This window comes from Scyliorhinus canicula, chromosome 2 (assembly GCF_902713615.1).
Source record: "Scyliorhinus canicula chromosome 2, sScyCan1.1, whole genome shotgun sequence".
Classification (NCBI taxonomy): domain Eukaryota; kingdom Metazoa; phylum Chordata; class Chondrichthyes; order Carcharhiniformes; family Scyliorhinidae; genus Scyliorhinus; species Scyliorhinus canicula.
Window position 1 is genome coordinate 91,556,870 of NC_052147.1, and position 22,974 is coordinate 91,579,843.

Below are 22,974 nucleotides of genomic sequence, written 5' to 3' on the forward strand. Positions count from 1 at the left end.
CTGTGAAAGGATAGAGGTGGCTATAAGAAACTATGTGGAGCATAATAGGACGGGTGAGATCTCCTCCCCCATATTGTGGGAAGGACTGAAGGTGGTGATCAGATGGGAGTTTATCTCGACCCGTACTGCCCGATTTAGTTTGTCTGAACAAAATGTTGGAAATTGTCCTCAGTAAAAGGGGTTCCCTTAATGGACATTCCTGCGGGTTAAGTCGGGCCTCAACTGTTCAGACTGTTTGTGGAGCCAACCTGTTCGTATCATCTGTTTCACCATGTATAATAGTGGATCTCACGGAGTCCAATTCTGTAGGTGTCCGGAAGAAACCGGCAAGTTCCCCGCCAAGATGATTTCTTGAGGTATTTGCTGTGGTCATATAGGCTGACAGATTGGTCATGCTACCCAATTTAAGGTCTGTGGCCCTTCTCGAATATAATCAAATGTCTCCTCCCCCACAACTGTAACTGATGCCTGAGTAACGACTTACATGTTCATGGGTCTTCCAGTCACTTGCAGAATTATTTTGATTGGGGCTGTCTTAATTACTTAGACGACATTCAGATGGTAAATTTTGTGCTCCTCAGAGTTCTTCACTGCTTAGTTCAGTTGTCTTGTGGATTGTTGCTGCTGTTTTGTTTTGCATTGGTGTGCTTTGCCTCGCCAAAAAAGGGCAGCACGGTAGCATTGTGGATAGCACAATTGCTTCACAGCTCCAGGGTTCCAGGTTCGATACCGGCTTGGGTTACTGTCTGTGCGGAGTCTGCACATCCTCCCCGTGTGTGCATGGGTTTCCTCCGGGTGCTCCGGTTTCCTCCCAAAGTCCAAAGATATGCAGGTTAGGTGGATTGGCCATGATAAATTGCCCTTAGTGTTCAAAATTGCCCTTAGTGTTGGGTGAGGTTACTGGGTTCTGGGGATAGGGTGGAGGTGTTGACCTTGGGTAGGGTGCTCTTTCCAGGAGCCGGTGCAGACTCGATGGGCCGAATGGCCTGCTTCTGCACTGTAAATTCGATGATAAAAAGCCTGGATATATCCTCTTTGGGTACAATGGAAACACACAAACACGCGACAACAGCAAGCATCCTGGGGTGATCTTCCCCACACCAAAAACAATCCACTTTGTGATGACCCATTCTTTTCCCAGTTCGCTGAGACTTTGATTTGGTCCTGAGGACTGTGTCTGATTCTCCCTTGTGCCTGTCTTGCAGGGGCTCCTCGTGACCCTGTGCCCCACAACTGATTCACTTCCCTGTCTGGCATGATTTGGAGCTCAGGCCCGCCTTTTTCGGTACCTGCCGTCGGCTGAGCTATCTCAATCGCTGTGTCTAAAGTGATACGTTTCAGCCAGGAGTGTTTTCTGGATGCTGAGGTTGTTGATCTCACAAACTAGGTGGTTGCGCAGCATATCGCTGAGCACTGCACTGAACTCACTGAACTCGGTCATTTGGCGGAGCCTGGCTACAAAGGCACAAATGGACGGCCACAATTTAAAGTACCCAATTCTTTTTATCCTAATTAAGGTGCAATTTAGTGGGGCCACTCCACCTACCCTGCACTTATTTACGTTGTGGGGGTGAGACCCATGCAAACACGGGAGAATGTGCAAACTCCACATGGACAGTGACCTGTGCCAGGAGAGATGTACTTTTTTGGGTCTCCAACAGCAGAGTTGAATTTAAACCACCGCGGGATTATAAAGGGCCTGGATTAAATGTTCCTTGACCAATGTAGCTAACTAGTCAAAGATTTTTGAGTCAGAAGCCTCTGGGGACGCACGTTTTTTTATTGAGTTGCAGGTTTGAGGTCCACAACTGTCAAAAGTTATCACCTTCTGCTCGTCATCCCTTGCTATCTCATTCGCTATGAAGAAATAGAAGAGCCATTCAATGTACTGGCTCCAGGTTTCCGATTCTCTTCTGTCTATAGAGATTTTTCCTTTTCCCCCTTCAAATCCTGAGCTAAAGACTAGCAATTGAACTGTTTACTTTGTCGCCAACATGGAGGTTCGAGACAATACACTTCCAGTAGCAACTGAAAAGAGTTTATTATCAGTCGGCAAAGCCAACTACATTCAGGCACAGAGCAATGCTGGATAGGTCTTGACTCTCCCGCTCCGGGGTCCACACTGCCCGAACTCCTGCTCCCAGGGCCCTGCACTTTCTCTCTATTGGTCGGCATTTGCACGCTCCTGCACGATTGGTTCTGAGCCAATCACATGGATCGCAAAGTCTATCCCTTAAACAGGCCACTACAAGAACTCAGTTGCTTAATTTGCTAAGATCACTGACTTTCTCCTTGAAAGTCTTTTTCTTGCCCCTATTGATAAATAAGAATTGTTATTTGCATTTTATTGCAGGAAAATGAAGCTCTTGTACATTACTCTCAAATTTAGCCTAGCAACCCCTCCTTTAGTGTGGCCAATCCACCGACATGTTACATGCTAATCCCACCTTTCTGCCCATTAAGGCATTAGTTCACACAAGTAGATTAATGACAAATATGTAGTTTGGAATTTACAATCATAAAAAATGATAGGAACTGCATGAAGTTGTTAGTTTTGTTAGACAAAAGCACTTTTAATATAGGTCTGATGTGTGGGAGAGTGGAGGGAAGTGGAAAGCTCAAGGACATGGACAATGGAGAGCACTGACCTTGCGGAACTGCATGACAAGGTTCATGAGGCTGCTGGTGGTGTTCTGGGCCTGCTGAGTGGTTCCCATAGATGATTGGAGCAGATCTTCAATGGAAATTTTGTTTTTCAAAGCCTGGTACAGCATTTTCTGCCTACTTTTCAGCTGGCAATACATCAGGATCTCAATCTGCACAGGGAACAAAGGAGAACAGTGGTTTAGAAGACGTAATTTAGCAGCACACAGGTCAAGATTAAGTGCAGCTCCCTGCCTATAGCTGTCAAATATCAATGTAGGCAATGAAACTAAATAGGAGAGCTTTGGTGCTCCACTCCACAACCAACATTCAAGATGCAGTTATATGGCAAATTCTCAGAACATCCCAGAGCACCCGTATTAATAAATTTAACTTTACCACTAATGTTATGAAAGCAAATGCATGGGCAGCACGGTGGCCTAGTGGTTAGCACAACCGCCTCACGGCGCTGAGGTCCCAGGTTCGATCCCGGCTCTGGGTCACTGTCCGTGTGGAGTTTGCACATTCTCCCCGTGTCTGCGTGGGTTTCGCCCCCACAACCCAAAAATGTGCAGAGTAGGTGGATTGGCCACGCTAAATTGCCCCTTAATTGGAAAAAATAATTGGGTAATCTAAATTTAAAAAAAAAAAATGAAAGCAAATGCAGCAACTGTTTTTAATTTGTTCTTGGATATGAGCATTGTGGGCAGAGAATTGGCATTTATTGCCCGTCTCCAATTGCCCTTCAGCAATGTTGTGCCACCTATGACTGAGCAGCCTGCTGGGCCATTTCAGAGGACCATTAAGGCTTAATCACACTGCTGTAGGTCCAGTGTCACATGTAGGCCAGGACAGGTAAAGATGGCAGATTTTCTCCCCTGAAAGACATTGGTGAACCAGTTGGATTTTATGATGTGGACATGCCGGTGTTGGACTTGGGTGAGCACAGTAAGAAGTCTTACAACACCACGGTAAAGTCCAACAGGTTTGTTTCAAATCACTAGCTTTCGGAGCACTGCTCCTTCCTCAGGGCAAATGGATTTTGACAGCAATCTAGTAGAATACCTACTGTGCAGGAGAAGACCATTCAGTCCATTGAGTCTACATCAACTCTCTGAAAGAGCACTCTACCTCGGCTCACTTCCCACAATATCCCCATAACCCCACCTAACCTGCTCATCTTTGGGACGAAACCGGAGCACCCGGAGGAGACCCACGCAGACACGGGGAGAAAGTGCAAACTCCACACAGTCACCCAAGACTGGAATTGAGCCTGGGTCCCTGGTGCTGAGCCAACAATGCTAACCACTGTGTCACCGTGCTGCCTCATAGCAGTTTCACAATCATCGTTAATGAAACCAGCATTTTATTCCAGGTTTTTAATTTATTTTTTATTTCTGTTCTATAAATTTAGAGTAACCAATTCCTTATTTTTCCGATAATGGAGCAATTTAGCATGGCCAATCCACCTATCCTGCACATCTTTGGGTTGTGGGGGTGAGACCCACGCAGACACGGGGGAATATGCAAACTCCACATTGTCAGTGACCCAGGGCCGGGATCGAAGATGGGCCCTCAGTGCCGTGAGGCAGCAGTGCCAGATTTCTCAATTAAATTAATTTAAATACCCCAGTTGCCGGGGTGGGATTTGAACCTGTATTTCCAGAGCACAAGTCCAAGCCTCTGGATTACTAGTCCAGCAACATTACCATTAAGCTACTGTCCCTCTGCGCAGCAAAGTACTACGACACTAAACGAAAGAGCAGGAGGGAGAAATATGGGCTTGAGTATCAGGAAAATTTCCTCTTTTTCTTTGAAAAGCCGAACGGGGTGTTTTACACCTTGCTGACCATGCGGATGGGTCTGAATCCAATTTCTCAACTGAAGCATGGCACCTCTAGCAATAAGAACTCACTTCTGTGCTACACTGAAGTCTCACTCAGATTTAGTGCTCAAATTTAAGAAGCGGGACTTCAACCCACAGCCTTCTCATGAGGAGGACACGTGTGCTATCACTGCACCAAGCTGGTGCTTAAATATTGAAAACTTTTATTAAATAAACAGGAATAACACGTGAAACTCCTCAAAATGCCACCGATTTATTACAATAGCACAATACCAATATGATAAAATGCGTGGATTAGCAAATGTCTATAATTGTTTTGATTTATCATAGCATCTTTAATGCAACACAAGCTCAATGAGATAAATAAAATTACGCTTTCAAAACATGAAAATAACAGGATTAATGTATATAAAACAAAACTACCCAAAAAATATGCACTATTTCAAACTATGCATCAGTTTTCTCCCAGAGGTCAGATTGAATGTGAATGCCACTTGTTAGCAGAAGTTGAAAACAATGTCAGGTTGGCGCAGTGTTTAGCACTGCTGTCTACGAGGCTGAGGACCCCAGTTTGATCCGGACCCTGGGTTACTGTCCATATGGAGTTTGCACATTCTTTCAGTGTCAACCCAAAGATGCGCAGGGTAGATGAATTGGCCACGCTAAATTGCCCCTTGGAAAAATATAATTGGGTACTCTATGGGTACTCTTTTTTTTTTAAAAGGTTGGGTACTCAGCTGCTCCCAATCCTATTGTTACCAATGTCACAGCGTAAATTCTAAAATTCTTCCTTCGAACCTTGATCCAACAAAAATAAAAATTAACATGAAACTTGGTGTCCCCTTACAGCACTGCTTTTCATTAGCATTACAGTGCAGTGACCTCTGCTCAATTCTTAGCATGTGCAAATCTCAGTGGGTGTAAAGTGGTCCGTTTTCAAGAGCAACGGCAGGAGAAATCAACCAAAACTTGCTGAAAAGCATCCATCTGTGAATGATATACGAGAAAAGAATGGGCCTTCCCTTCAATGTGGTCAAATAGCCAGCTAATATTAACAATTAATTAGGGCTTGTACCATGAATAATTGTGGCCAATTGTGGTGGAGTCATTTGGAGCAAGTATGAATCAGCACTAACAGTGCAAGGGGAAAGAACTGCCAGAACAAGCTGAGCTGGTTGCTTGTGGAGCCAGTGTTCCAGGGTGATCAGTGGATTACAGGTGGCCAAAATAGCAGACACAGGTAGAATTACCAGAGGAGAAAGCAGTGCTGTTCAACCTTACCTTATCCGAGAGTTCATTTTCCACATCCTTTTTGATCCTCCTCAACATGAAAGGCTTGAGAATCATGTGCAGACGTGACAACTGGTCTGAAAAATAAGGGATGGGGAGAAACCGCTGGATTAGTTGGCAGTGGGCGATACCCCAATTCCACAAAGTCATGTGCAACCAACAGGGCTTGTCACACAACAGCTGCTCAAAAAAAAACCTTCATAAAAGTGATAAAACGAAACTGAAGAGCAATAAATGTCATCGCCCCACACCCAAGCCCATCAACAAACTTGAGTCGGGAGTTTAAAACAGTGTGATAAAAGCCAGGAGTTTGAAAGAATGCAAGAAGATTTGGGAGTTTTAAAGAGTGCAAGGACGGGGAGTGCAGTGGTTAGCACTGCTGCCTCATGGCGCTGAGGACCCGGGTTCGATCCCAGCCCTGGGTCACTGTATGCGTGGAGTTTGTACATTCTGCGCGGATCTCAAACTCACAACCCAAAGATGTGCAGGGTAGGTGGATTGGCCACACCAATATGCCCCTTAATTGGAAAACAAATGAGCTGGGTGAATTAAATTTATTTTTAAAAAGAAAGAGTGCGAGGAGCTAGGAGTTCAAATGAGCGCGAGAGGAGCTGGGAGTTTGAAAGAGCGCGAGAGTAGCTGGGAGTTTGAAAAAGCGCGAGAGGAGCTGGGAGTTTGAAAGAGCGCGAGAGTAGCTGGGAGTTTGAAAGAGCGCGAGAGTAGCTGGGAGTTTGAAAGAGCGCGAAAGGAGCCGGGAGTTTGAAAGAGCGCGAGAGGAGCTGGGAGTTTGAAAGAGCGCGAAAGGAGCCGGGAGTTTGAAAGAGCGCGAGAGGAGCTGGGAGTTTGAAAGAGCGCGAAAGGAGCCGGGAGTTTGAAAGAGCGCGAGAGGAGCCGGGAGTTTGAAAGAGAGCGAGAGGAACTGGGAGTTTGAAAGAGAGGGAGAGGAGCCTGGAGTTTGAAAGCGAGCAAGAGGAACTGGGAGTTTGAAAGAGAGCAAGAGGAACTGGGACTTTGAAAGAGCGCGAGAGGAGAAGGATAAAAACAAACACTGGTTCAGAAAGTGACATGGGACCAACCAAAGCAGCTGACTTGAGTAAGTCCTGGTGAGTATTTTCAATCTTTTAACTAAGTCATTGCTTAATACTAAGGTAGGGACTAAAAATTAATAAAAAGGAGTATAAAATAGTACCATACAATTATAATAGAAGGGTTTGGTAAGACACAAGGTTCAGGGCAGCCCGGTGGCACAGTGGTTAGCACTGCTGCCTCATGGCTCTGAGGTCCTGGGTCACTGTCCGTGTGGAGTTTGCACATTCTCCCTGTTTACGTGGGTTTCGCTCCCACAACCCAAAGATGTGCAGGCTAGGTGGATTGGCCATGCTAAATTGCCCCTGATTTGGAAAAAACGAATTGGGAACTCTAAATTTAAAAAAAAAGAAACAAGGTTACTATCTAAAGTAAATAAGGCCCCTAGCTACATCTTGTTTTTTTTTTTTCCAGGGAGTAACTAGCTTAATCGAGGGGAACATCATGGCAGGAGACATCTGACATGTGATATGCTTCTCCTGCACAATGTGGGAAATGAGGGACATTTCCAACGCCCCGCGTAATCACGTGTGAACCATCATAGAATTTGCAGTGCAGAGGGAGGCCATTTGGCCCATTGAACTGCACCTGCCCTTGGTAAGAGCACTCCAATTCCACAAGAATGTTCATTTTATTAGTTTTTCATTAGGCATACAGGGCGAAAATGTGTAAAAATGAAAACAGGAGAACAACTTATTTTCCCCAGAGGCAAAAAAATACAGATTCAGACATATCATTTGAGATGGAGAAAGAGGGTATAGATTCCAGACAGGTTAGGATAGAGAGGCATAGACTGAGGGTACTGATTCTAGACAGGTCACTCTAAAGAGGTGCAAACTGAGTGGACTGGTCCCAGACAGATCAGTTGAGAGAGGTGCAGAGGGTACCGATTCCAGAAATATCAATACAAAGAGGTGCAGTTAGAGGAATGCCCATGGGACAGGAAACCCCAATGTAATTAAACCGCACTGAATATTGCAAAACAGCACTTACTCTCATCGATGGCAGATTTGTTCTCAGCGTGGCTTTCGATATCTTTGGAAAACCATTCATTGAATTCATCATGAGAATCAAAGAGTGTTGGCATAATAAAGTGTAGTAGTGCCCACAGCTAAGGAATATGACAGGAAAAAGGTTTACATAATCAGTCTGGTAAAATTCCTGACTTATCACAGATCCTTCCCTTCCATCAGACATGTGTGCTAGAAGGTATTAGCTCCCATGATACTCAACAGACATGTCAGTATTGTGCTGCCATATTTCTAATGCAAAAATGTACTGCTTTTCAAAAAATAAACTTCTCCAACTTCATCCACATAACAGCACACATATCAGCCAGAAAGAATGTGGAGCTCAGCAGCAATAGGGACCACCACATTTAAAAAGGAACTTAATTGAACTGATTCATACTTCTGCGAGGAGTATAGAGTATGTGTTGGGACAGGCTCAAAATTACTCCCTCAAAACTAATCAAGGAAAGAGATTTTTTTAAAATATCAATAGATAGAAACATACAAATTGGAACAGGAATAGGCCATTTGGCTGTTCAAGCCTGCTCCGCCATTCAATATGATCCTCTATCTCAAAAGCCATACGCCTGTGCTCTCTCCAAACCCCCTTTTGTTTTTCAGATTGCAAGTAACAGAGTTTGTTGTATCTCAATATTGTTAACCATATGAAACAACTGGATTGACATCAATGTCTGTTGGAAAGAAGTTACCAGCTCTCCACTAGGTGAGCAGAAGAACATAACACGGAGTACAGAGTGGCAGACATAAAAAGGATCTTAGTCCCACAGCAATCTGGATCACTGTGGCACAGTGTGGATCATCGCTTACATTTTATATTCGGGATTCCTTATTCTGGACCCCTCAGACACTGGAACAAATCTGCTTCTATCTCCCCTATCTCTCGTTGCATAACATTCGTGTCAAAAAACAGAGAAAAGCAAAGCACAAACTGCTAGGTACCTCACACAGGAGCACAAAGTCAATTCTCCACAAATTGATTTTTCCTGCAGACATTTCATAGGTATGGTTGCTTATGAGCACATATGATAATAGTGTTCCCTTAGAGGGTACTTAAACTTACTGACCTCTGCCATAGTATTCTGAATCGGGGTTCCTGTCAGCAGCAATCTGTTTCTGCATTGAAACTGCAGCAAAATCTTCCAACGAACACTGGAAAAAGGAAGAACTCAGAAAACTCAAAATTCATGTGCAAAATACCAATGTTCCTCGATAGCATAACTCATGCAATGATATCTACTATTTTCATCTTTGTGTATACTGCAGCCAGCTAATACAAACTCCTGGGGAGAATTCACGAGTCCAACTTCAGCAAAACAAATTCTTCCTACTCCTTCAAAACTAATCAAGATAAGGGACTTTTAAAAAATATCAATAGATAGAAACATACAAATTGGAACAGGAATAGGCCATTTGGCTGTTCAAGCCTGCTCCGCCATTCAATATGATCCTCTATCTCAAAAGCCATACGCCTGTGCTCTCTCCAAACCCCCTTTTGTTTTTCAGATTGCAAGTAACAGAGTATGTCGTATCTCAATATTGTTAACCATATGAAACAACTGGATTGACATCAATGTCAGTTGGAAAGAAGTTACCAGCTCTCCACAGGAAGCAGGTGGGAATGCAAGCTTGGCACATGTAGAAGTACTTTCTTGGACTAGGATTTAGGAATTCTTCCAATTACTTTGTTTTGATCAGCGAGACCATAATGTTAATGGCCACCCAATGTTAAGTGCCAGGATAGTAGAGTTCAAAGGTCTCTGTTAGAGCAGAGTGCTGTGTAATTAGCCTGGTCAACTTATCGGAATTGAAGGATGGCACGGTGGCTGGCGCAGTGATTTGCCAAGGATCCGGTTCTATCCCGGCCCCAGATCACTGTCCGTGTGGAGTTTGCGTATTCTCCCCGTCTCTGCGTGGGTCTCACCCCCCACAACCCAAAGATATGCAGGGTAGGTAGATTGGCCATGCTAAATTGCCCCTGACTTGGAAAAAAAACTTGCAGGAATTGGGAGCAACTGCCTTTGTGTTACAGAGGATGTCGTACCAATGGGTGACAATGAAACCTGCACACTTGCCTCCACTGCATTGTTGTCAACATCTACAGTCCTCAGCAGTACATCTGCCATCCAGCTCCACAGGTCAGAAGCTGATAAATGTGTGAGGATCTTGATTAGACTAGTTTACCTGGAACTGCTTTTGAGTGCCTGGGCCTCATCCAGCACCATGTACTGCCACTTCACCCGCTGGAAGTACTTCACATCCTGAACTACCAGCTGGTAACTGGTTATCACCACATGGAACGGTGCATTCTGGGTGTATAATGTTTTCTACAACACAAGAGAAAAGCAAAGACAGCAGTTACTCGTAACTAATCATCAAAGTCAGTGAAACTCTGCAATGTAACTGTAGACACAACTAACCAAATTCTCCATCCACAATATCATTTAACCTAGAGCTCACCAGCAGTACCCAAATAACTGAATATGAGGCAAACCAACCAGCCACCACAGATGGCAGGGATGTTAGGCAACATCTCCATTAACAGCCTTAAGAGAGGAACATTTAGCTTCAACTGGGTCAGAAAGTACTTGCGCATCAATAGTGTGTGTGACGTGAGGTAGACCACATTCTGCCCATGTTTTTCTTCATCTAACAGGCTATCTGTAACTGACATAACTCATAAGTCTGAGTTCAGGTGGCTAAAGCGAATTGGCATATTAGGTTAAACGATAGGTCAATCAAGATGCAGTGGCAGACATTTAAGGGAATATTTCAGAATACATTCCAACTCGAAAGAAAAATTCCAAGGGGTGTACCTTCCATCTGTGGTTAACTAAGACAGTTAAAGAAAGTATCAAACTTCAAGAAAAAGTGTATAATTCTACAAGGATGGGTGGTAGGTCAGAAGATTGGACAAAATATAAAGCACAGCAAAGATTGACATAAATATGAATAAAGAGGAAAAGATTAAGTACGGGAGAAAGCTAGCTAGATATAAAAGACATGCATACATGGATGTTGAAATAAGAAAAGAATGAATGTTGGACCTATAGAAAGTAAGTCTGGGGAATCAATAATGGAAAATAAGGAGATGGAAGATTAATTGAACAGGTATTTTGATTGGTTTTCACTTTTGATGATACAAGTAAAATCTTTATAAATTAGGAAATGGAAGTGTTCTGCACTGTGAATTCTATGATTCTATAAAGCGAGGGAGAAACTCAGAAATTCCAATCACTAGTTGAAGTGGTACTGAGTTAATTGTTGGAGCTGTGAGCTGACAAATCCGCAAGTCCTGATGGACTTCATTTCAGGGGTCTTGGAAGAAGTCCCCTACGTAAATGGCCATCCAATTTTAAGTGCAAGGATAGTAGAGTTCAAAGGTAATTAACTATTGAGATAGTTAATGCATTGGTTTTAATTTTCCAAAGTTCAGGGAACGTTCCATTAGATTGTAAAATAGTGAATGTAACTCCTTTTGTCAAGAAGGGAGGGAGAGGCGGCACGGTGCTGGAGTGGTTAGCACTGCTGCCTCATGGCGCCGAGGACCTGGGTTCGATTCAGACTCTGGCTCACTGTCCGTGTGGAGTTTGCACATTCTCCCTTATGTTTACATGGGTCTTACCCCCACAACCCAAAAATGTGGAGGGTAGGTGGATTAGCCACGCGAAAGTACACCCTTAAATGGAAAAAAAAAATTAGGTACTAAATTTATTTTAAAAAAGGGAGAGAGACAGATGGCAGGAACCTACAGACCAGTTATCCTAACATCTGCCATAGGGAAAATGATAGAACCTTTATTGGAGATGTTATAACAGGGCACATGGATAAATTCAAGGAAATCAGGCAGAGCCAACCTGGTTTTTAAAAAAAAATCGCTTATTGTCACGAGTAGGCTTCAATTAAGTTACTGTGAAAAGCCCCTAGTCGCCACATTCCGGCGCCTGTCCGGGGAGGCTGGTATGGGAATCGAACCGTGCTGCTGGCCTGCTTGGTCTGTTTTAAAAGCCAGCGATTTAGCTCAGTGAGCTAAACCAGCCCCTTTCCGAGGCAGAAATCATGTTTAACAAATTATTGGAGTTCTTTGAAGGAGTCACTTGTGCTGTGGATAAAGGGGAACCAGCGGATGCATTATATTTAGATTTCCAGAAGGCCTTTGATAAGGTACCATATCAAAGGTTATTGTGGAAAATAAAAGCTCATTGTGTGGCAGGTAACATATTGGCATGGATAGAAGATTGGCGAACTAAATATGACATAAATAGGTAATTTTCTTGATGGCAAGATTTAACAAGTGGTGTGACACAGGAATCAGTGCCTGGGGCCTCAACTTCTTACAATTTATATTAATGATTTGCATGAAAAGATCAAAAGTATGATCGGTAAACTTGCTGATGATATAAAGATTGGTAGGAAAATAAGCTGTGAATAAAAATTAAGGAGTCCATAAGGGATATAAATTGGTTAAACGAGTTGGCAAAGATCTGGCAAATAGGATATGTGGACAAACGTAAAATTGTCCATTTTGTCAGGAAGATGGCAAGGAGCTAGACCACAAAGGGATTTGAACATGAGACTAACAATTTCAAACTGCAATGTTGCTGGATCAGGAGCCAATGCAGGCCAGCGAGCATATTGGCAGCATGTGAATGGAACTTAGTATGAGTCAAGATAGAGACAGCAGTTTGATGAGTCACTCCGGATCTACTCTGAGCAATGGTCCTCACCCGCCTCTCACCATCCAGCAAGGGCCACATTGCAAATGATGAGACTTGTTTAACTTTCCCCTTTCCTACCCCAGGATCAGTTACTGCTTGCTCGCACTACCAGACGTGGTCTGCCTGGCAGTTTTGAATTAAAACACACGGGGAGTAGAATAAGGCTCTGTGCTGAACTGCTTACAATGGTGGCCAATCCTGTTCAGCAGTTAAATACAGTTCAGATATCAGTCAGATAAAAATTAAACCATACCTGGCTCCAGAACTTCCTGATCACCTTCCTGTCATGAGGGTTTCCCCAGTAAGGTAACACCTAAAAAGTCAGAAGGGAAAACAAACATACTGAATACGTTTAAGAAATCACTCAACACAGCATTTAGCACATTCAAATGCAAGGTGAAAGGCAAACAACTCGCAAAGAAAAATCTTCCATTCCTATAGAATCATAGAACATAGAGAAATACAGCACAGAACAGGCCCTTCGGCCCACGCTGTTGTGCCGAACTTTTGTCCTAGGTTAATCATAGATTATCATAGAAGTTTGGACACTAAGGGCAATTTATCATGGCCAATCCACCAACCTGCACATCTTTGGACTGTGGGAGGAAACCGGTGAACCCGGAGGAAACCCACGCACACACGGGGAGAATGTGCAGACTCCACACAGACAGTGACCCAAGCCGGAATCGAACCTGGGACCCTGGAGCTGTGAAGCAATTGGGCTATCCACAATGCTACTGTGCTGCCCTTAAGAACAAATTAATCTACACTCCATTATTCTACCATAATCGATGTACCTATCCAATAGCCGCTTGAAGGTCCCTAATGTTTCCGACTCAACTACTTCCACAGGCAGTGCATTCCATGCCCCCATTACTCTCTGGGTAAAGAACCTACCTCTGACATTCCCCCTATATCTTCCACCATTCACCTTAAATTTATGTCCCCTTGTAATGGTTTGTTCCACCCGGGGAAAAAGTCTCTGACTGTCTACGCTATCTATTCCCCTGATCATCTTATAAACCTCTATCAAGTCGCCCCTCATCCTTCTCCGTTCTAATGAGAAAAGGCCTAGCACCCTCAACCTTTCCTCGTAAGACCTACTCTCCATTCCAGGAAACATCCTGGTAAATCTCCTTTGCACCTTTTCCAAAGCTTCCACATCCTTCCTAAAATGTGGTGACCAGAATTGCACACAGTACTCCAAATGTGGCCTTACCAAGGTTTTGTACAGCTGCATCATCACCTCACGGCTCTTAAACTCAATCCCTCTGCTAATGAACGCTAGCATACCATAGGTCTTCTTCACAGCTCTATCCACTTGAGTGGCAACTTTCAAAGATCTATAAACATAGACCCCAAGATCTCTCTGCTCCTCTACATTGCCAAGAACCCTATCGTTAACCCTGTATTCCGCATTCATATTTGTTCTTCCAAAATGGACAACCTCACACTTGTCAGGGTTAAACTCCATCTGCCACTTCTCAGCCCAGCTCTGCATCCTATCTATGTCTCTTTGCAGCCGACAACAGCCCTCCTCACTATCCACAACTCCACCAATCTTTGTATCATCTGCAAATTTACTGACCCACCCTTCAACTCCCTCATCCAAGTCGTTAATGAAAATCACAAACAGCAGAGGACCCAGAACTGATCCCTGCGGTATGCCACTGGTAACTGGGCTCCAGGCTGAATATTTGCCATCCACCACCACTCTCTGTCTTCTATCGGTTAGCCAGTTCGTTATCCAACTGCCAGTTCGTTATCCAACTGGCCAAATTTCCCACTATCCCATGCCTCCTTACTTTCTGCATAAGCCTACCATGGGGAACCTTATCAAATGCCTTACTAAAATCCATGTACACTACATCCACTGCTTTACCTTCATCCACATGCTTGGTCACCTCTCAAAGAAGTCAATATGACTTGTAAGGCAAGACCTACCCCTCACAAATCCGTGCTGACTATCCGTAATCAAGCAGTGTCTTTCCAGATGCGCAGAAATCCTATCCCTCAGTACCCTTTCCATTACTTTGCCTACCACCGAAGTATAGGAGAATCCCTATAGCGCAGAAGGAGGCCATTCGGCCCACTGAGTCAGCACCAAACCTCTGGAGCACCCTACCTAGGCCCACTCCCTCACCCTATCCCTGTAACCCCACCTAAGTTGCACACTAAGGGACAATTTTATTATGGTCAATCCACCTAACCTGCACATCTTTGGACTGTGGGAGGAAACTGGAGCACCCGGAGGAAACCCATGCAGACACGGGGAGAACATGGAAATTCCACACAGTCACCCAAGGAACCCGGGTCCCTGGTGCTGTGAGGCATCAGTGCTAACCACTGTGCTGCCCACACATGTATCTTATCATGTCACCATGCCCTCACTAAATTATTTCACCCCCAAGTTTTAATGCTGACAACAGTCAATCTGTGCATTAAGTTCCAAAAAAGAAGTAAGGTAAATGATCAGCTAACCAGTTTTGCTAATTTAGATTTATGTTGGTCGGGACACCATATTGTGTTTTAAGTAAGATTTAATGCCTCATTTGAAAGACAGCATCTGAGATAACGCGTTGTCTCAAACTGCACTAAGTGTCAGCCTTCTTTGAAATAGATTTGTGAAATCTAATGTTTCTTTCAAAGAAATCTGTAAATTTTAGGAAGTGAAAAGATAAGAAGCTGCAGTGTAAAAGTCCCAGGTAGAATGTTTTTGATTATGAAATGATTATTGGGAAATTTAATAGATATTTTTGAGAGTTAGGAAAGATTTGGACAGTGGATGTAATAAAAGGGAATCTGAAATAAAAGCAGAAAATGTTGTATAAACTCAGGACGTCTGGCAACATCTGTGGAGAGAGTAACAGTTAACGTTTTGAGTCTGTCTTATTCTTTGAAAGTTGACTCTGATTCTCTCTCCATAGATGCTGCCAGACGTCCCGAGTTTGTACAGCATTTTCTGCTTTATTTCAGATTCCCAGCATTCACAATTTTTGGTTTCATTTTAGTGAAAGGCATTCAACTGGTTAAAAAATTGTCAACAACAGGGCACAGACTGCAGATTGTCATGAGAAGAATAAAGGAGAAAATCAGAAGTTTTTTTCAGTGTATTATTCAAACATGTCAATGTTTATTCACCTCAAAAATCAATTGCTCTCTGGTGTCAGTATTAAATACCTCCCAAATGGAAATCTATAATCTCATTCACCTTTGTGCCAAAACTAAACTGACCACCATAGTAACACTTGATCTAAGGTTTGTGGATGACAAAAAGGTCGTTATCCACCCTGCAAGTCACTCTCAAACTCTTGAATAATGCATACAAGAAACTTGGCCTTGAATGCGGTCAAAACAGAACTCATATCAACTGACACCTGATCACACAAATAATCCATTTCCCATACATTTTGTAAAAGAGACACATGTTGAGCGTTTCCTAGACTTTGCACCCACCTCTCTCAAAAGACCACCATTGACAAAGAGATCCAATACCAGATCAACTGTGCCAGTTGAGCCTTCTACAAACTTCGGCAGTCAGTGTTCCGCACAGAGTTCTGCAAGTCAATAGGAGCCCCTATGTTCAGAGCAGTATTGTTATCACACTCCTGCACTGCACTGAGATCTGGACCACGTATCAGTGACACATAAGTGTGCTTGAAAATTTCCATCAGCAACGTCTCCTCTGGATTCATGAGGGGACTGGTAAACAAACTCTTATGTCCTCTTGAAGCCAGCTCCACAGGCATTCAGGCAAAACTCCTGTAAAATCAACTCTGATGGACAGGACAAATTTTCAGATGGCCGAAATGCACCTACCCTGCCAGGTTGCAGGACAGGTTAAAGAAAACACTTCAAAGACATTCTGAATCATTGGCATTAATGACTGGAAGAAGTTTGCTACCAATCATTTAAAATGACTGCAACTTAGGGGCAGCACGGTGGTGCAGTGGTTAGCACTGCTGTCTCACAGCGTCGATGTCCCAGATTCGATCCCGGCTCTGGGACACTATCTGTGTGAAGTTTGCACATTCTCCGTGTTTGTGTGGGTTTCGCCCCCATAACCCAAAGATGTGCAGGATAGATGGATTGGCCACGCTAAATTGCCCCTTAATTGGAAAAAAATGAATTGGGTACTCTAAATTTTTTTTTAAATAAAAGAATAAAAAAACAATGAAATTACTGCGACTTGTCCATCAAGCTGCATCTTAATGATGAGGCAGAGCCATGGCACAGCAGGAAAGAAAAGGAAGCAAATTCTTCACTCTGAATACCATAACCTGTGTGACGTCCTGCCCCATGTGCCCAGAGATCTATGGGTCGAGAATCGGCCTGTTCAGTCACATGATGATCCATGACAGAAACCCATGGCTCAGACATCACCTTCGAGCCAAAGGACAACTGACAAGAGAGAACATGTGCAAAATAATCAAACAGAACTAAAATGGGATCTGAAATATTTTATACACTAGTAGCTTGGAACGTGTAATTTTTTGCCACAAACTGCTGTTTGAACAATGTCCATAAATTTCTGTTGTCAACTTGGTTACAGGGTAAAGAGACAAAATAGTTTGCAAAATGACCAAGAGGTTGGAATTAGATTAGCTAGGCAATTGGAGAGACCTTGGAGTGCATGCCCACAAGTCCTTGAAGCTGGCAGGACAGGTGGACAAGGTGGTCAAGAAAGCATATGGCATGCTTTCTCTTTAATCAACAAGGTATTGAATACAAACACAGGGATGCAATGATGGAACTGTATAAAACTCTGGTTTGGCCACAGCTGGAGTTATGTGCAGTTTTAGTCACATTATAGGAAAGACATAATTACTCTGGAGAGGAGACAGGGGATATAAACAAGAATGTTGCCAGGGCTTGAAAATTGTAACTATGAGGAGAGGAGAGATTAGATAGGCTGGTTCTTTTCCTTAGAATAAAAGAGGCTAAGGGGTAATCTAATAAAGGTGTACAAAGTTATGAAGGACTTGGACAAGGTAGTGTTGTACCTGTAAAACCTTTGACCAGTTTACTGACTTAAAAGTTTACCCAGGTGCCTTTATTTGTGAGATGAACAAAGGACAAAATAGGTTCACGGTCAGACAGTCCTTCGATAAGAAGTGATAGGTTGCTCCGAAGTCGAACCTTCAACACTCAACCAGTATTTTTCAGCACTCCGTCTGAGCCTGAATTAAGAGGGCAAGAGCCCCACGTGACGGCCGGTCTTAAGTGAGTGAAGGACTAATACAGTTTTCAATCAATAAAATTGGGCCATATACGAGGTGTCTGGAATGCGAGGTGAACAAACTACGTATTTAGATCTTGGATAGTCACAGGAGTTGGGTAAAATCTTTGGGATGGAATTTAGTGAAAGCCAGACCCCTACCCCAGAGGATTCCCACACATCTGTGACAGATTCTTGGGGAAGAGAGAGAATAAGAAGAATAGAGAAATGGCAGAGTGCCCAGAGTGAGTACTACAGTAAATTAGAAAGGGTCTGGGACCCAAAGGGCAATGAGTACGGACCCTCGAGGTTAAAAAGCGCAGCAGTTGCATCAGTGCTCCTCTCACAGGGTGGTGGCTGGTTAACCCACTCCTCATGTACTGTTTGGTAGTATCAACCGTCCTGTAATCGTTAAGTTCGTTAGTACTGACGTAAATCCAGCGTGCTCTCTGTAAATCCAGCGTGCTCTCTGTGCTCATGCAGCAGGGTAGCATGGTGGTTAGCATAAATGCTTCACAGCTCCAGGGTCCCAGGTTCGATTCCCGGCTGGGTCACTGTCTGTGTGGAGTCTGCACGTCCTCCCCCTGTGTGCGTGGGTTTCCTCCGGGTGCTCCGGTTTCCTCCCACAGTCCAAAGATGTGCGGGTTAGGTGGATTGGCCATGCTAAATCGCCCGTAGTGTCCTAATAAAAGTAAGGTTAAGGGGGGGGTTGTTGGGTTACGGGTATAGGGTGGATACGTGGGTTTGAGTAGGGTGATCATGGCTCGGCACAACATTGAGGGCCGAAGGGCCTGTTCCGTGCTATACTGTTCTATGTTCTATGTGTACTGATGAGTAGTGAGTGGAAGAATTAGCAGAGAAAGAGTTAAAAGAAGTGAACAAAAAGCAAGGGTACACTAAAGTCACGGAATAGGGAAAGGATATTTGAACCACCTTGTGGAAGGTGCCCAGTGACAAAAGGTTCCTTACGGGATTCTTTGTGTCAAAGGGAGAGGGAGTTATGAGTTTTACAAGAAGCCAGTGTAGAAATATGAATGTTAAAAATCAGTGTGGAAATTTGTGCTCGGAATAGTTAGGGAATATCTTGAGTTTAAAAGGAAGACGAGTGTGTCTTGTTATATGAATTTTAGAAGTCAGTGTGGAAATATGAGTTTTAGAAGAAGTCAGTGTGGAAACCTGTGCTCTGGGTAGTTGAGGATTACCCAAGGTTAAAAGAAAGACGAGTATGTTTTATTATATGAGTTTTAAAAGTCAGTGAGAAAATTTGTGCTCTGGATAGTCTGGGATTATCCCAAGAAAAGAGTCCTGGGTCTTGGTACATGATGTTTCAGAAGTCAATGTGGAAATCGGTGCTCTGGGAGCACCTTATTGTTAGAAGTTAGGAAAAAGAGGTTAGTGTCTCCAGTTCACCATCCAAAGAGGTATGATGTGTGCTTTTGGAGATCAAGCGAATGAATATAAGGTTAAAAGATGGTCAGCAGACCATCTTTTGGTAGTTGCTGTTGGCAGATGAAAAAAAAGAACCTGTGTTTGTTGGGTTGCTGTATGTGTTGGTGTGGATTTTTACTTGTCTGTGAGTCCGTCCAGTGCCTGTCCCACTGAGGTAACTCTCTGTGGTCTGGTTTTATTCGACATTTCAAAGTTGCTTATTTCATGTGTGTATTTCTGCAGTTGCATTTTGAATTAGGTTTAGGTGCAGGATAAACTGTAAAGCAATTGTTCGAGTTGGAGAGTGGTGATTCTCGGGCAATGGAAAAGCCACGTGGCTGCAGAAGAGTTTAAACTTGCTATATATATTTGTGAGAGAATTTACATTCTCTTTGAGTTTTAACTACAGTTCTGAAGAAAGAAGAACAAAGACGACTGTCTTAATCCATGATAGAGCATTGATTTATTCATAGTTTTAGGTGCTAGTTGAATGCATTTAGCTGAGAGCTAAGATTATTAAAAGTGTCTTGACTGTGGGAATCCAGTCATCCTTTCGCATAATGTATTAGCCATTGTATTCCAGTGTATTTAGCACTAAGGATGTTAACAGTCTAATCAACTAATCAGTTGCAACAAGATCTCCGGGCCAAGCTATGCAACATGGAACGTATGCGAAACATATCCAGTAATTTTTCTGAGTGCGCATGCAGACGCTGAGCTAGTTTTGAAAGGCACCAGTCAATCTTAAGTGATGTCCAATGTTTGATTAACAAAGCATCCTCTAAGTAACAGACATTAATTTGGACAAGCCAGGAGGTCTCAGCTGAGAATTAGAAATCAATGCGAGTAAATGAGGGGTTAAACCAGAGATAAGAATTCCCTTACAAGTAGGGCCTTGTGATCGAAGTCTTTGTTTCTGAATTCTTGAATCATCTATCTGTTTGTCTGTGTTAAAGTGATTTCTTTAGTTTTATGATTTTTGCTATATGTTTGATCTTTTTACGTATTGTTTCTAAATTTTGATTGAATTCTTAATCAAATGCATTCAATTGACTAATTAGTAATAAAGTCGTATTTTGACACCTCCAATCAACTGGACTATCGACGCTGATTAGAAGGTAAGAGTCCCAATAATCCACTTAATTTGTTTTCTTTGAATATTCCAATTTTATTTTTCAGTTAGTTGATATTGAATGAAAGTATAATGATTTGAATTCCTTTTGTTTGAGTGGAGGCCTCCATGGATGAATGAGTGTGTGCGTGTTTGTTTAATAAAGAATTTCTGAATTTCCTTTGGTGTTTCCAGTTTTTCTAAAAGTTGTATTTTGCAAAAGTGAGTATTAAATCAAACTGGATTCAGAGTGTAATTTAAAATGGGGTAAGTATTTAAAATGTATTTAAAAAACAGGAATAATGATGAACATTGTGGAAGTTACTTCGAACAAAATTTTCAGGAAATAAATGAAAAAAATCAAAGGGATTTGGAAAAGATTAGTTTGAGCTTGGCATAATCTTGGGTGCTCTTAGCTCAAGGTGGAAAAAAAACAAAGGACTCTAAATGGGAATGTGAAGACTTGTCGTCTTTGTTTAATGAGCCCATGTGCTCCTTTGTTACAGGCAGTCTTGATGTACCTACATTTGAAAACTTTGTTCTTTTTGTGTTCCCAAATTGGTAGAGATTTCATTATTCCCTCTGTAAACACATTACACATCAAATTTACTGATCGAGAATTTTCATGTAGCAAAGACGATAGATTTTAATTTTCTTTTAAATTGACAGATACATCTAAACCAAATTAAGTGACTTGGATCCAGGCCGAGTGTATCTTTGTGGTTTTGTTTGAATTACAGATGAATCACGAGTCACAGCCAACAATTCTAGCTGCTTCAAGAATTTCAAGATCGCTCTGTCACAACATAGTGACAATGGGGACATAAAGGCTTATCCTTTGGTGGAAAGGGTTCACTCATTCAGACTTCACTGTTGCCCTTTGAATTAAAGTATTTGTGAAGTGCTACACTTAACTTCTACACCAACTGCAATGTCTGATGATTTGACTTCTCTTAAAACTACCATGCTGGGATATAATTGCTCCAGTGATTTAACTGATTAAACAGCAATTAAGTGAAAATAGTAACTAACATAAAAGTATAATAATAAATTCTAATTTTGACAAATAAAAGGCAATAGGAGTTACTCTGTGTGGGTTGCTGAGCTTCATTGTTTGAAAGGAGATAAATTAAACATTCTCATTTTACAATGTCACCATTTGAAACGAGGATATTTTATAAAAGTAATATTTGTTTTTGTGTGTCACTAATACTAAGTAAATGGTAAGTACGGGAACATGTAAAATCTGTTGTTTTAATTCTGGGTATTTAACTACAAATAGTTCAGAAATTAATGACCTGCTGTAAAAGTGGAGATACCGGCATTGGACTGGGGTGAGCACAGTAAGAAGTCTTACAACACCAGGTTAAAGTCCAACAGGTTTGTTTCAAATCACTAGCTTTCGGAGCACTGCTCCTTCCTCAGGTGAATGAAGAGATAGGTTCCAGAAACATATATAGACAAACATATATATATAATATATATATATATATATAGACAAAGTCAAAATTCGCACCTCAATATGCCAAGATCTTCATGCACAAGTTTGAACAAGGCCTCCTCACCGCACAGGACCTGCAACTGACGTTATACACCAGATACATACATAACATATTTTTCCTTTGGACCCACGGCGAAGACTCACTGAAATGACTACACGATGACATCAATAAGTTGCATCCCACCATCAGACTCACCATGGACTACTCTCCAAAATCGGTTGCATTCTTGGACACACTCATGTCCATCAAGGACGGTCACCTCAGCACTTTGCTTTACCGCAAGCCCACGGATAATCTCACGATACTCCACTTCTCCAGCTTCCACCCTAAACGCATGAAAGAAGCAATCCCCTATGGACAAGCCCTCCGTATACACAGGATCTGCTCAGACCAGGAGGAGCATCATCCCCATAACAGACATCTGCAGACGCTGAAAGATGCCCTCATACTAACGGGATATGGTGCTGACTCATATCGACAGTTCCAGTGCATCACAGCAAAAAACTGCACCAACCTCCTGAGACAAACACGGGACACAACCGACAGAGTACCCTTCGTCGTCCAGTACTTCCCCGAAGCGGAGAATCTACGACTTCTTCTTCGCAGCCTTCAACACGTCATCGATGAAGACGAACATCTTGCCACGGTCATCCCCACTACTTGCCTTCAAACAACCACGCAACCTCAGACAAACCATTGCTTTCAGCAAACTACCCAGCCTTCAGAAAAGCGACCACAACACCACACATCTCTGCCATGGCAATCTCTCCAAGACGTGCCAGATCATCGACATGAGTACCACCATTACACGCGAGAACACCACGTACGTGGTACATACTCGTGCGATTCAGCCAACGTTGTCCACCTCATATGCTGCAAGAAAGGATGTCTCGAAGCGTGGTACATTGGCGAGTCCATGCAGACACTGCGACAACGGATGACGGACATCACGCGACAATCACCAGGCAGGAATGTTCCTTCCAGTCGAGGAACACTTCAGCAGTCAAGAGCAGTCAGCCTCTGACCTCCGGGTAAGCATTCTCCAAGGCAGCTTTCAGGACGTGTGACAACGCAGAATCGCCGAGCAGAAACTTATAGCCAAGG

The 22,974-nt window shown here is 42.9% G+C and overlaps 1 protein-coding gene across 6 annotated transcripts in view; it reads right to left on the minus strand.

Moving 5' to 3' along the window:
• The window catches only part of ino80 (INO80 complex ATPase subunit), a 314,154-nt gene that overhangs the window by 167,823 nt on the left and 123,357 nt on the right, over positions 1–22,974 (minus strand). For all 6 annotated transcript variants that reach the window (XM_038782859.1, XM_038782838.1, XM_038782829.1 and 3 more), the window contains 6 exons: positions 12,865–12,924; positions 10,078–10,220; positions 8,961–9,045; positions 7,859–7,976; positions 5,771–5,856; positions 2,649–2,816 (listed from right to left, as the gene is read on the minus strand). In XM_038782859.1, coding sequence (XP_038638787.1) covers positions 2,649–2,816; positions 5,771–5,856; positions 7,859–7,976; positions 8,961–9,045; positions 10,078–10,220; positions 12,865–12,924 — 660 coding nt within the window. The remainder of the gene's footprint in view (positions 1–2,648; positions 2,817–5,770; positions 5,857–7,858; positions 7,977–8,960; positions 9,046–10,077; positions 10,221–12,864; positions 12,925–22,974) is intronic.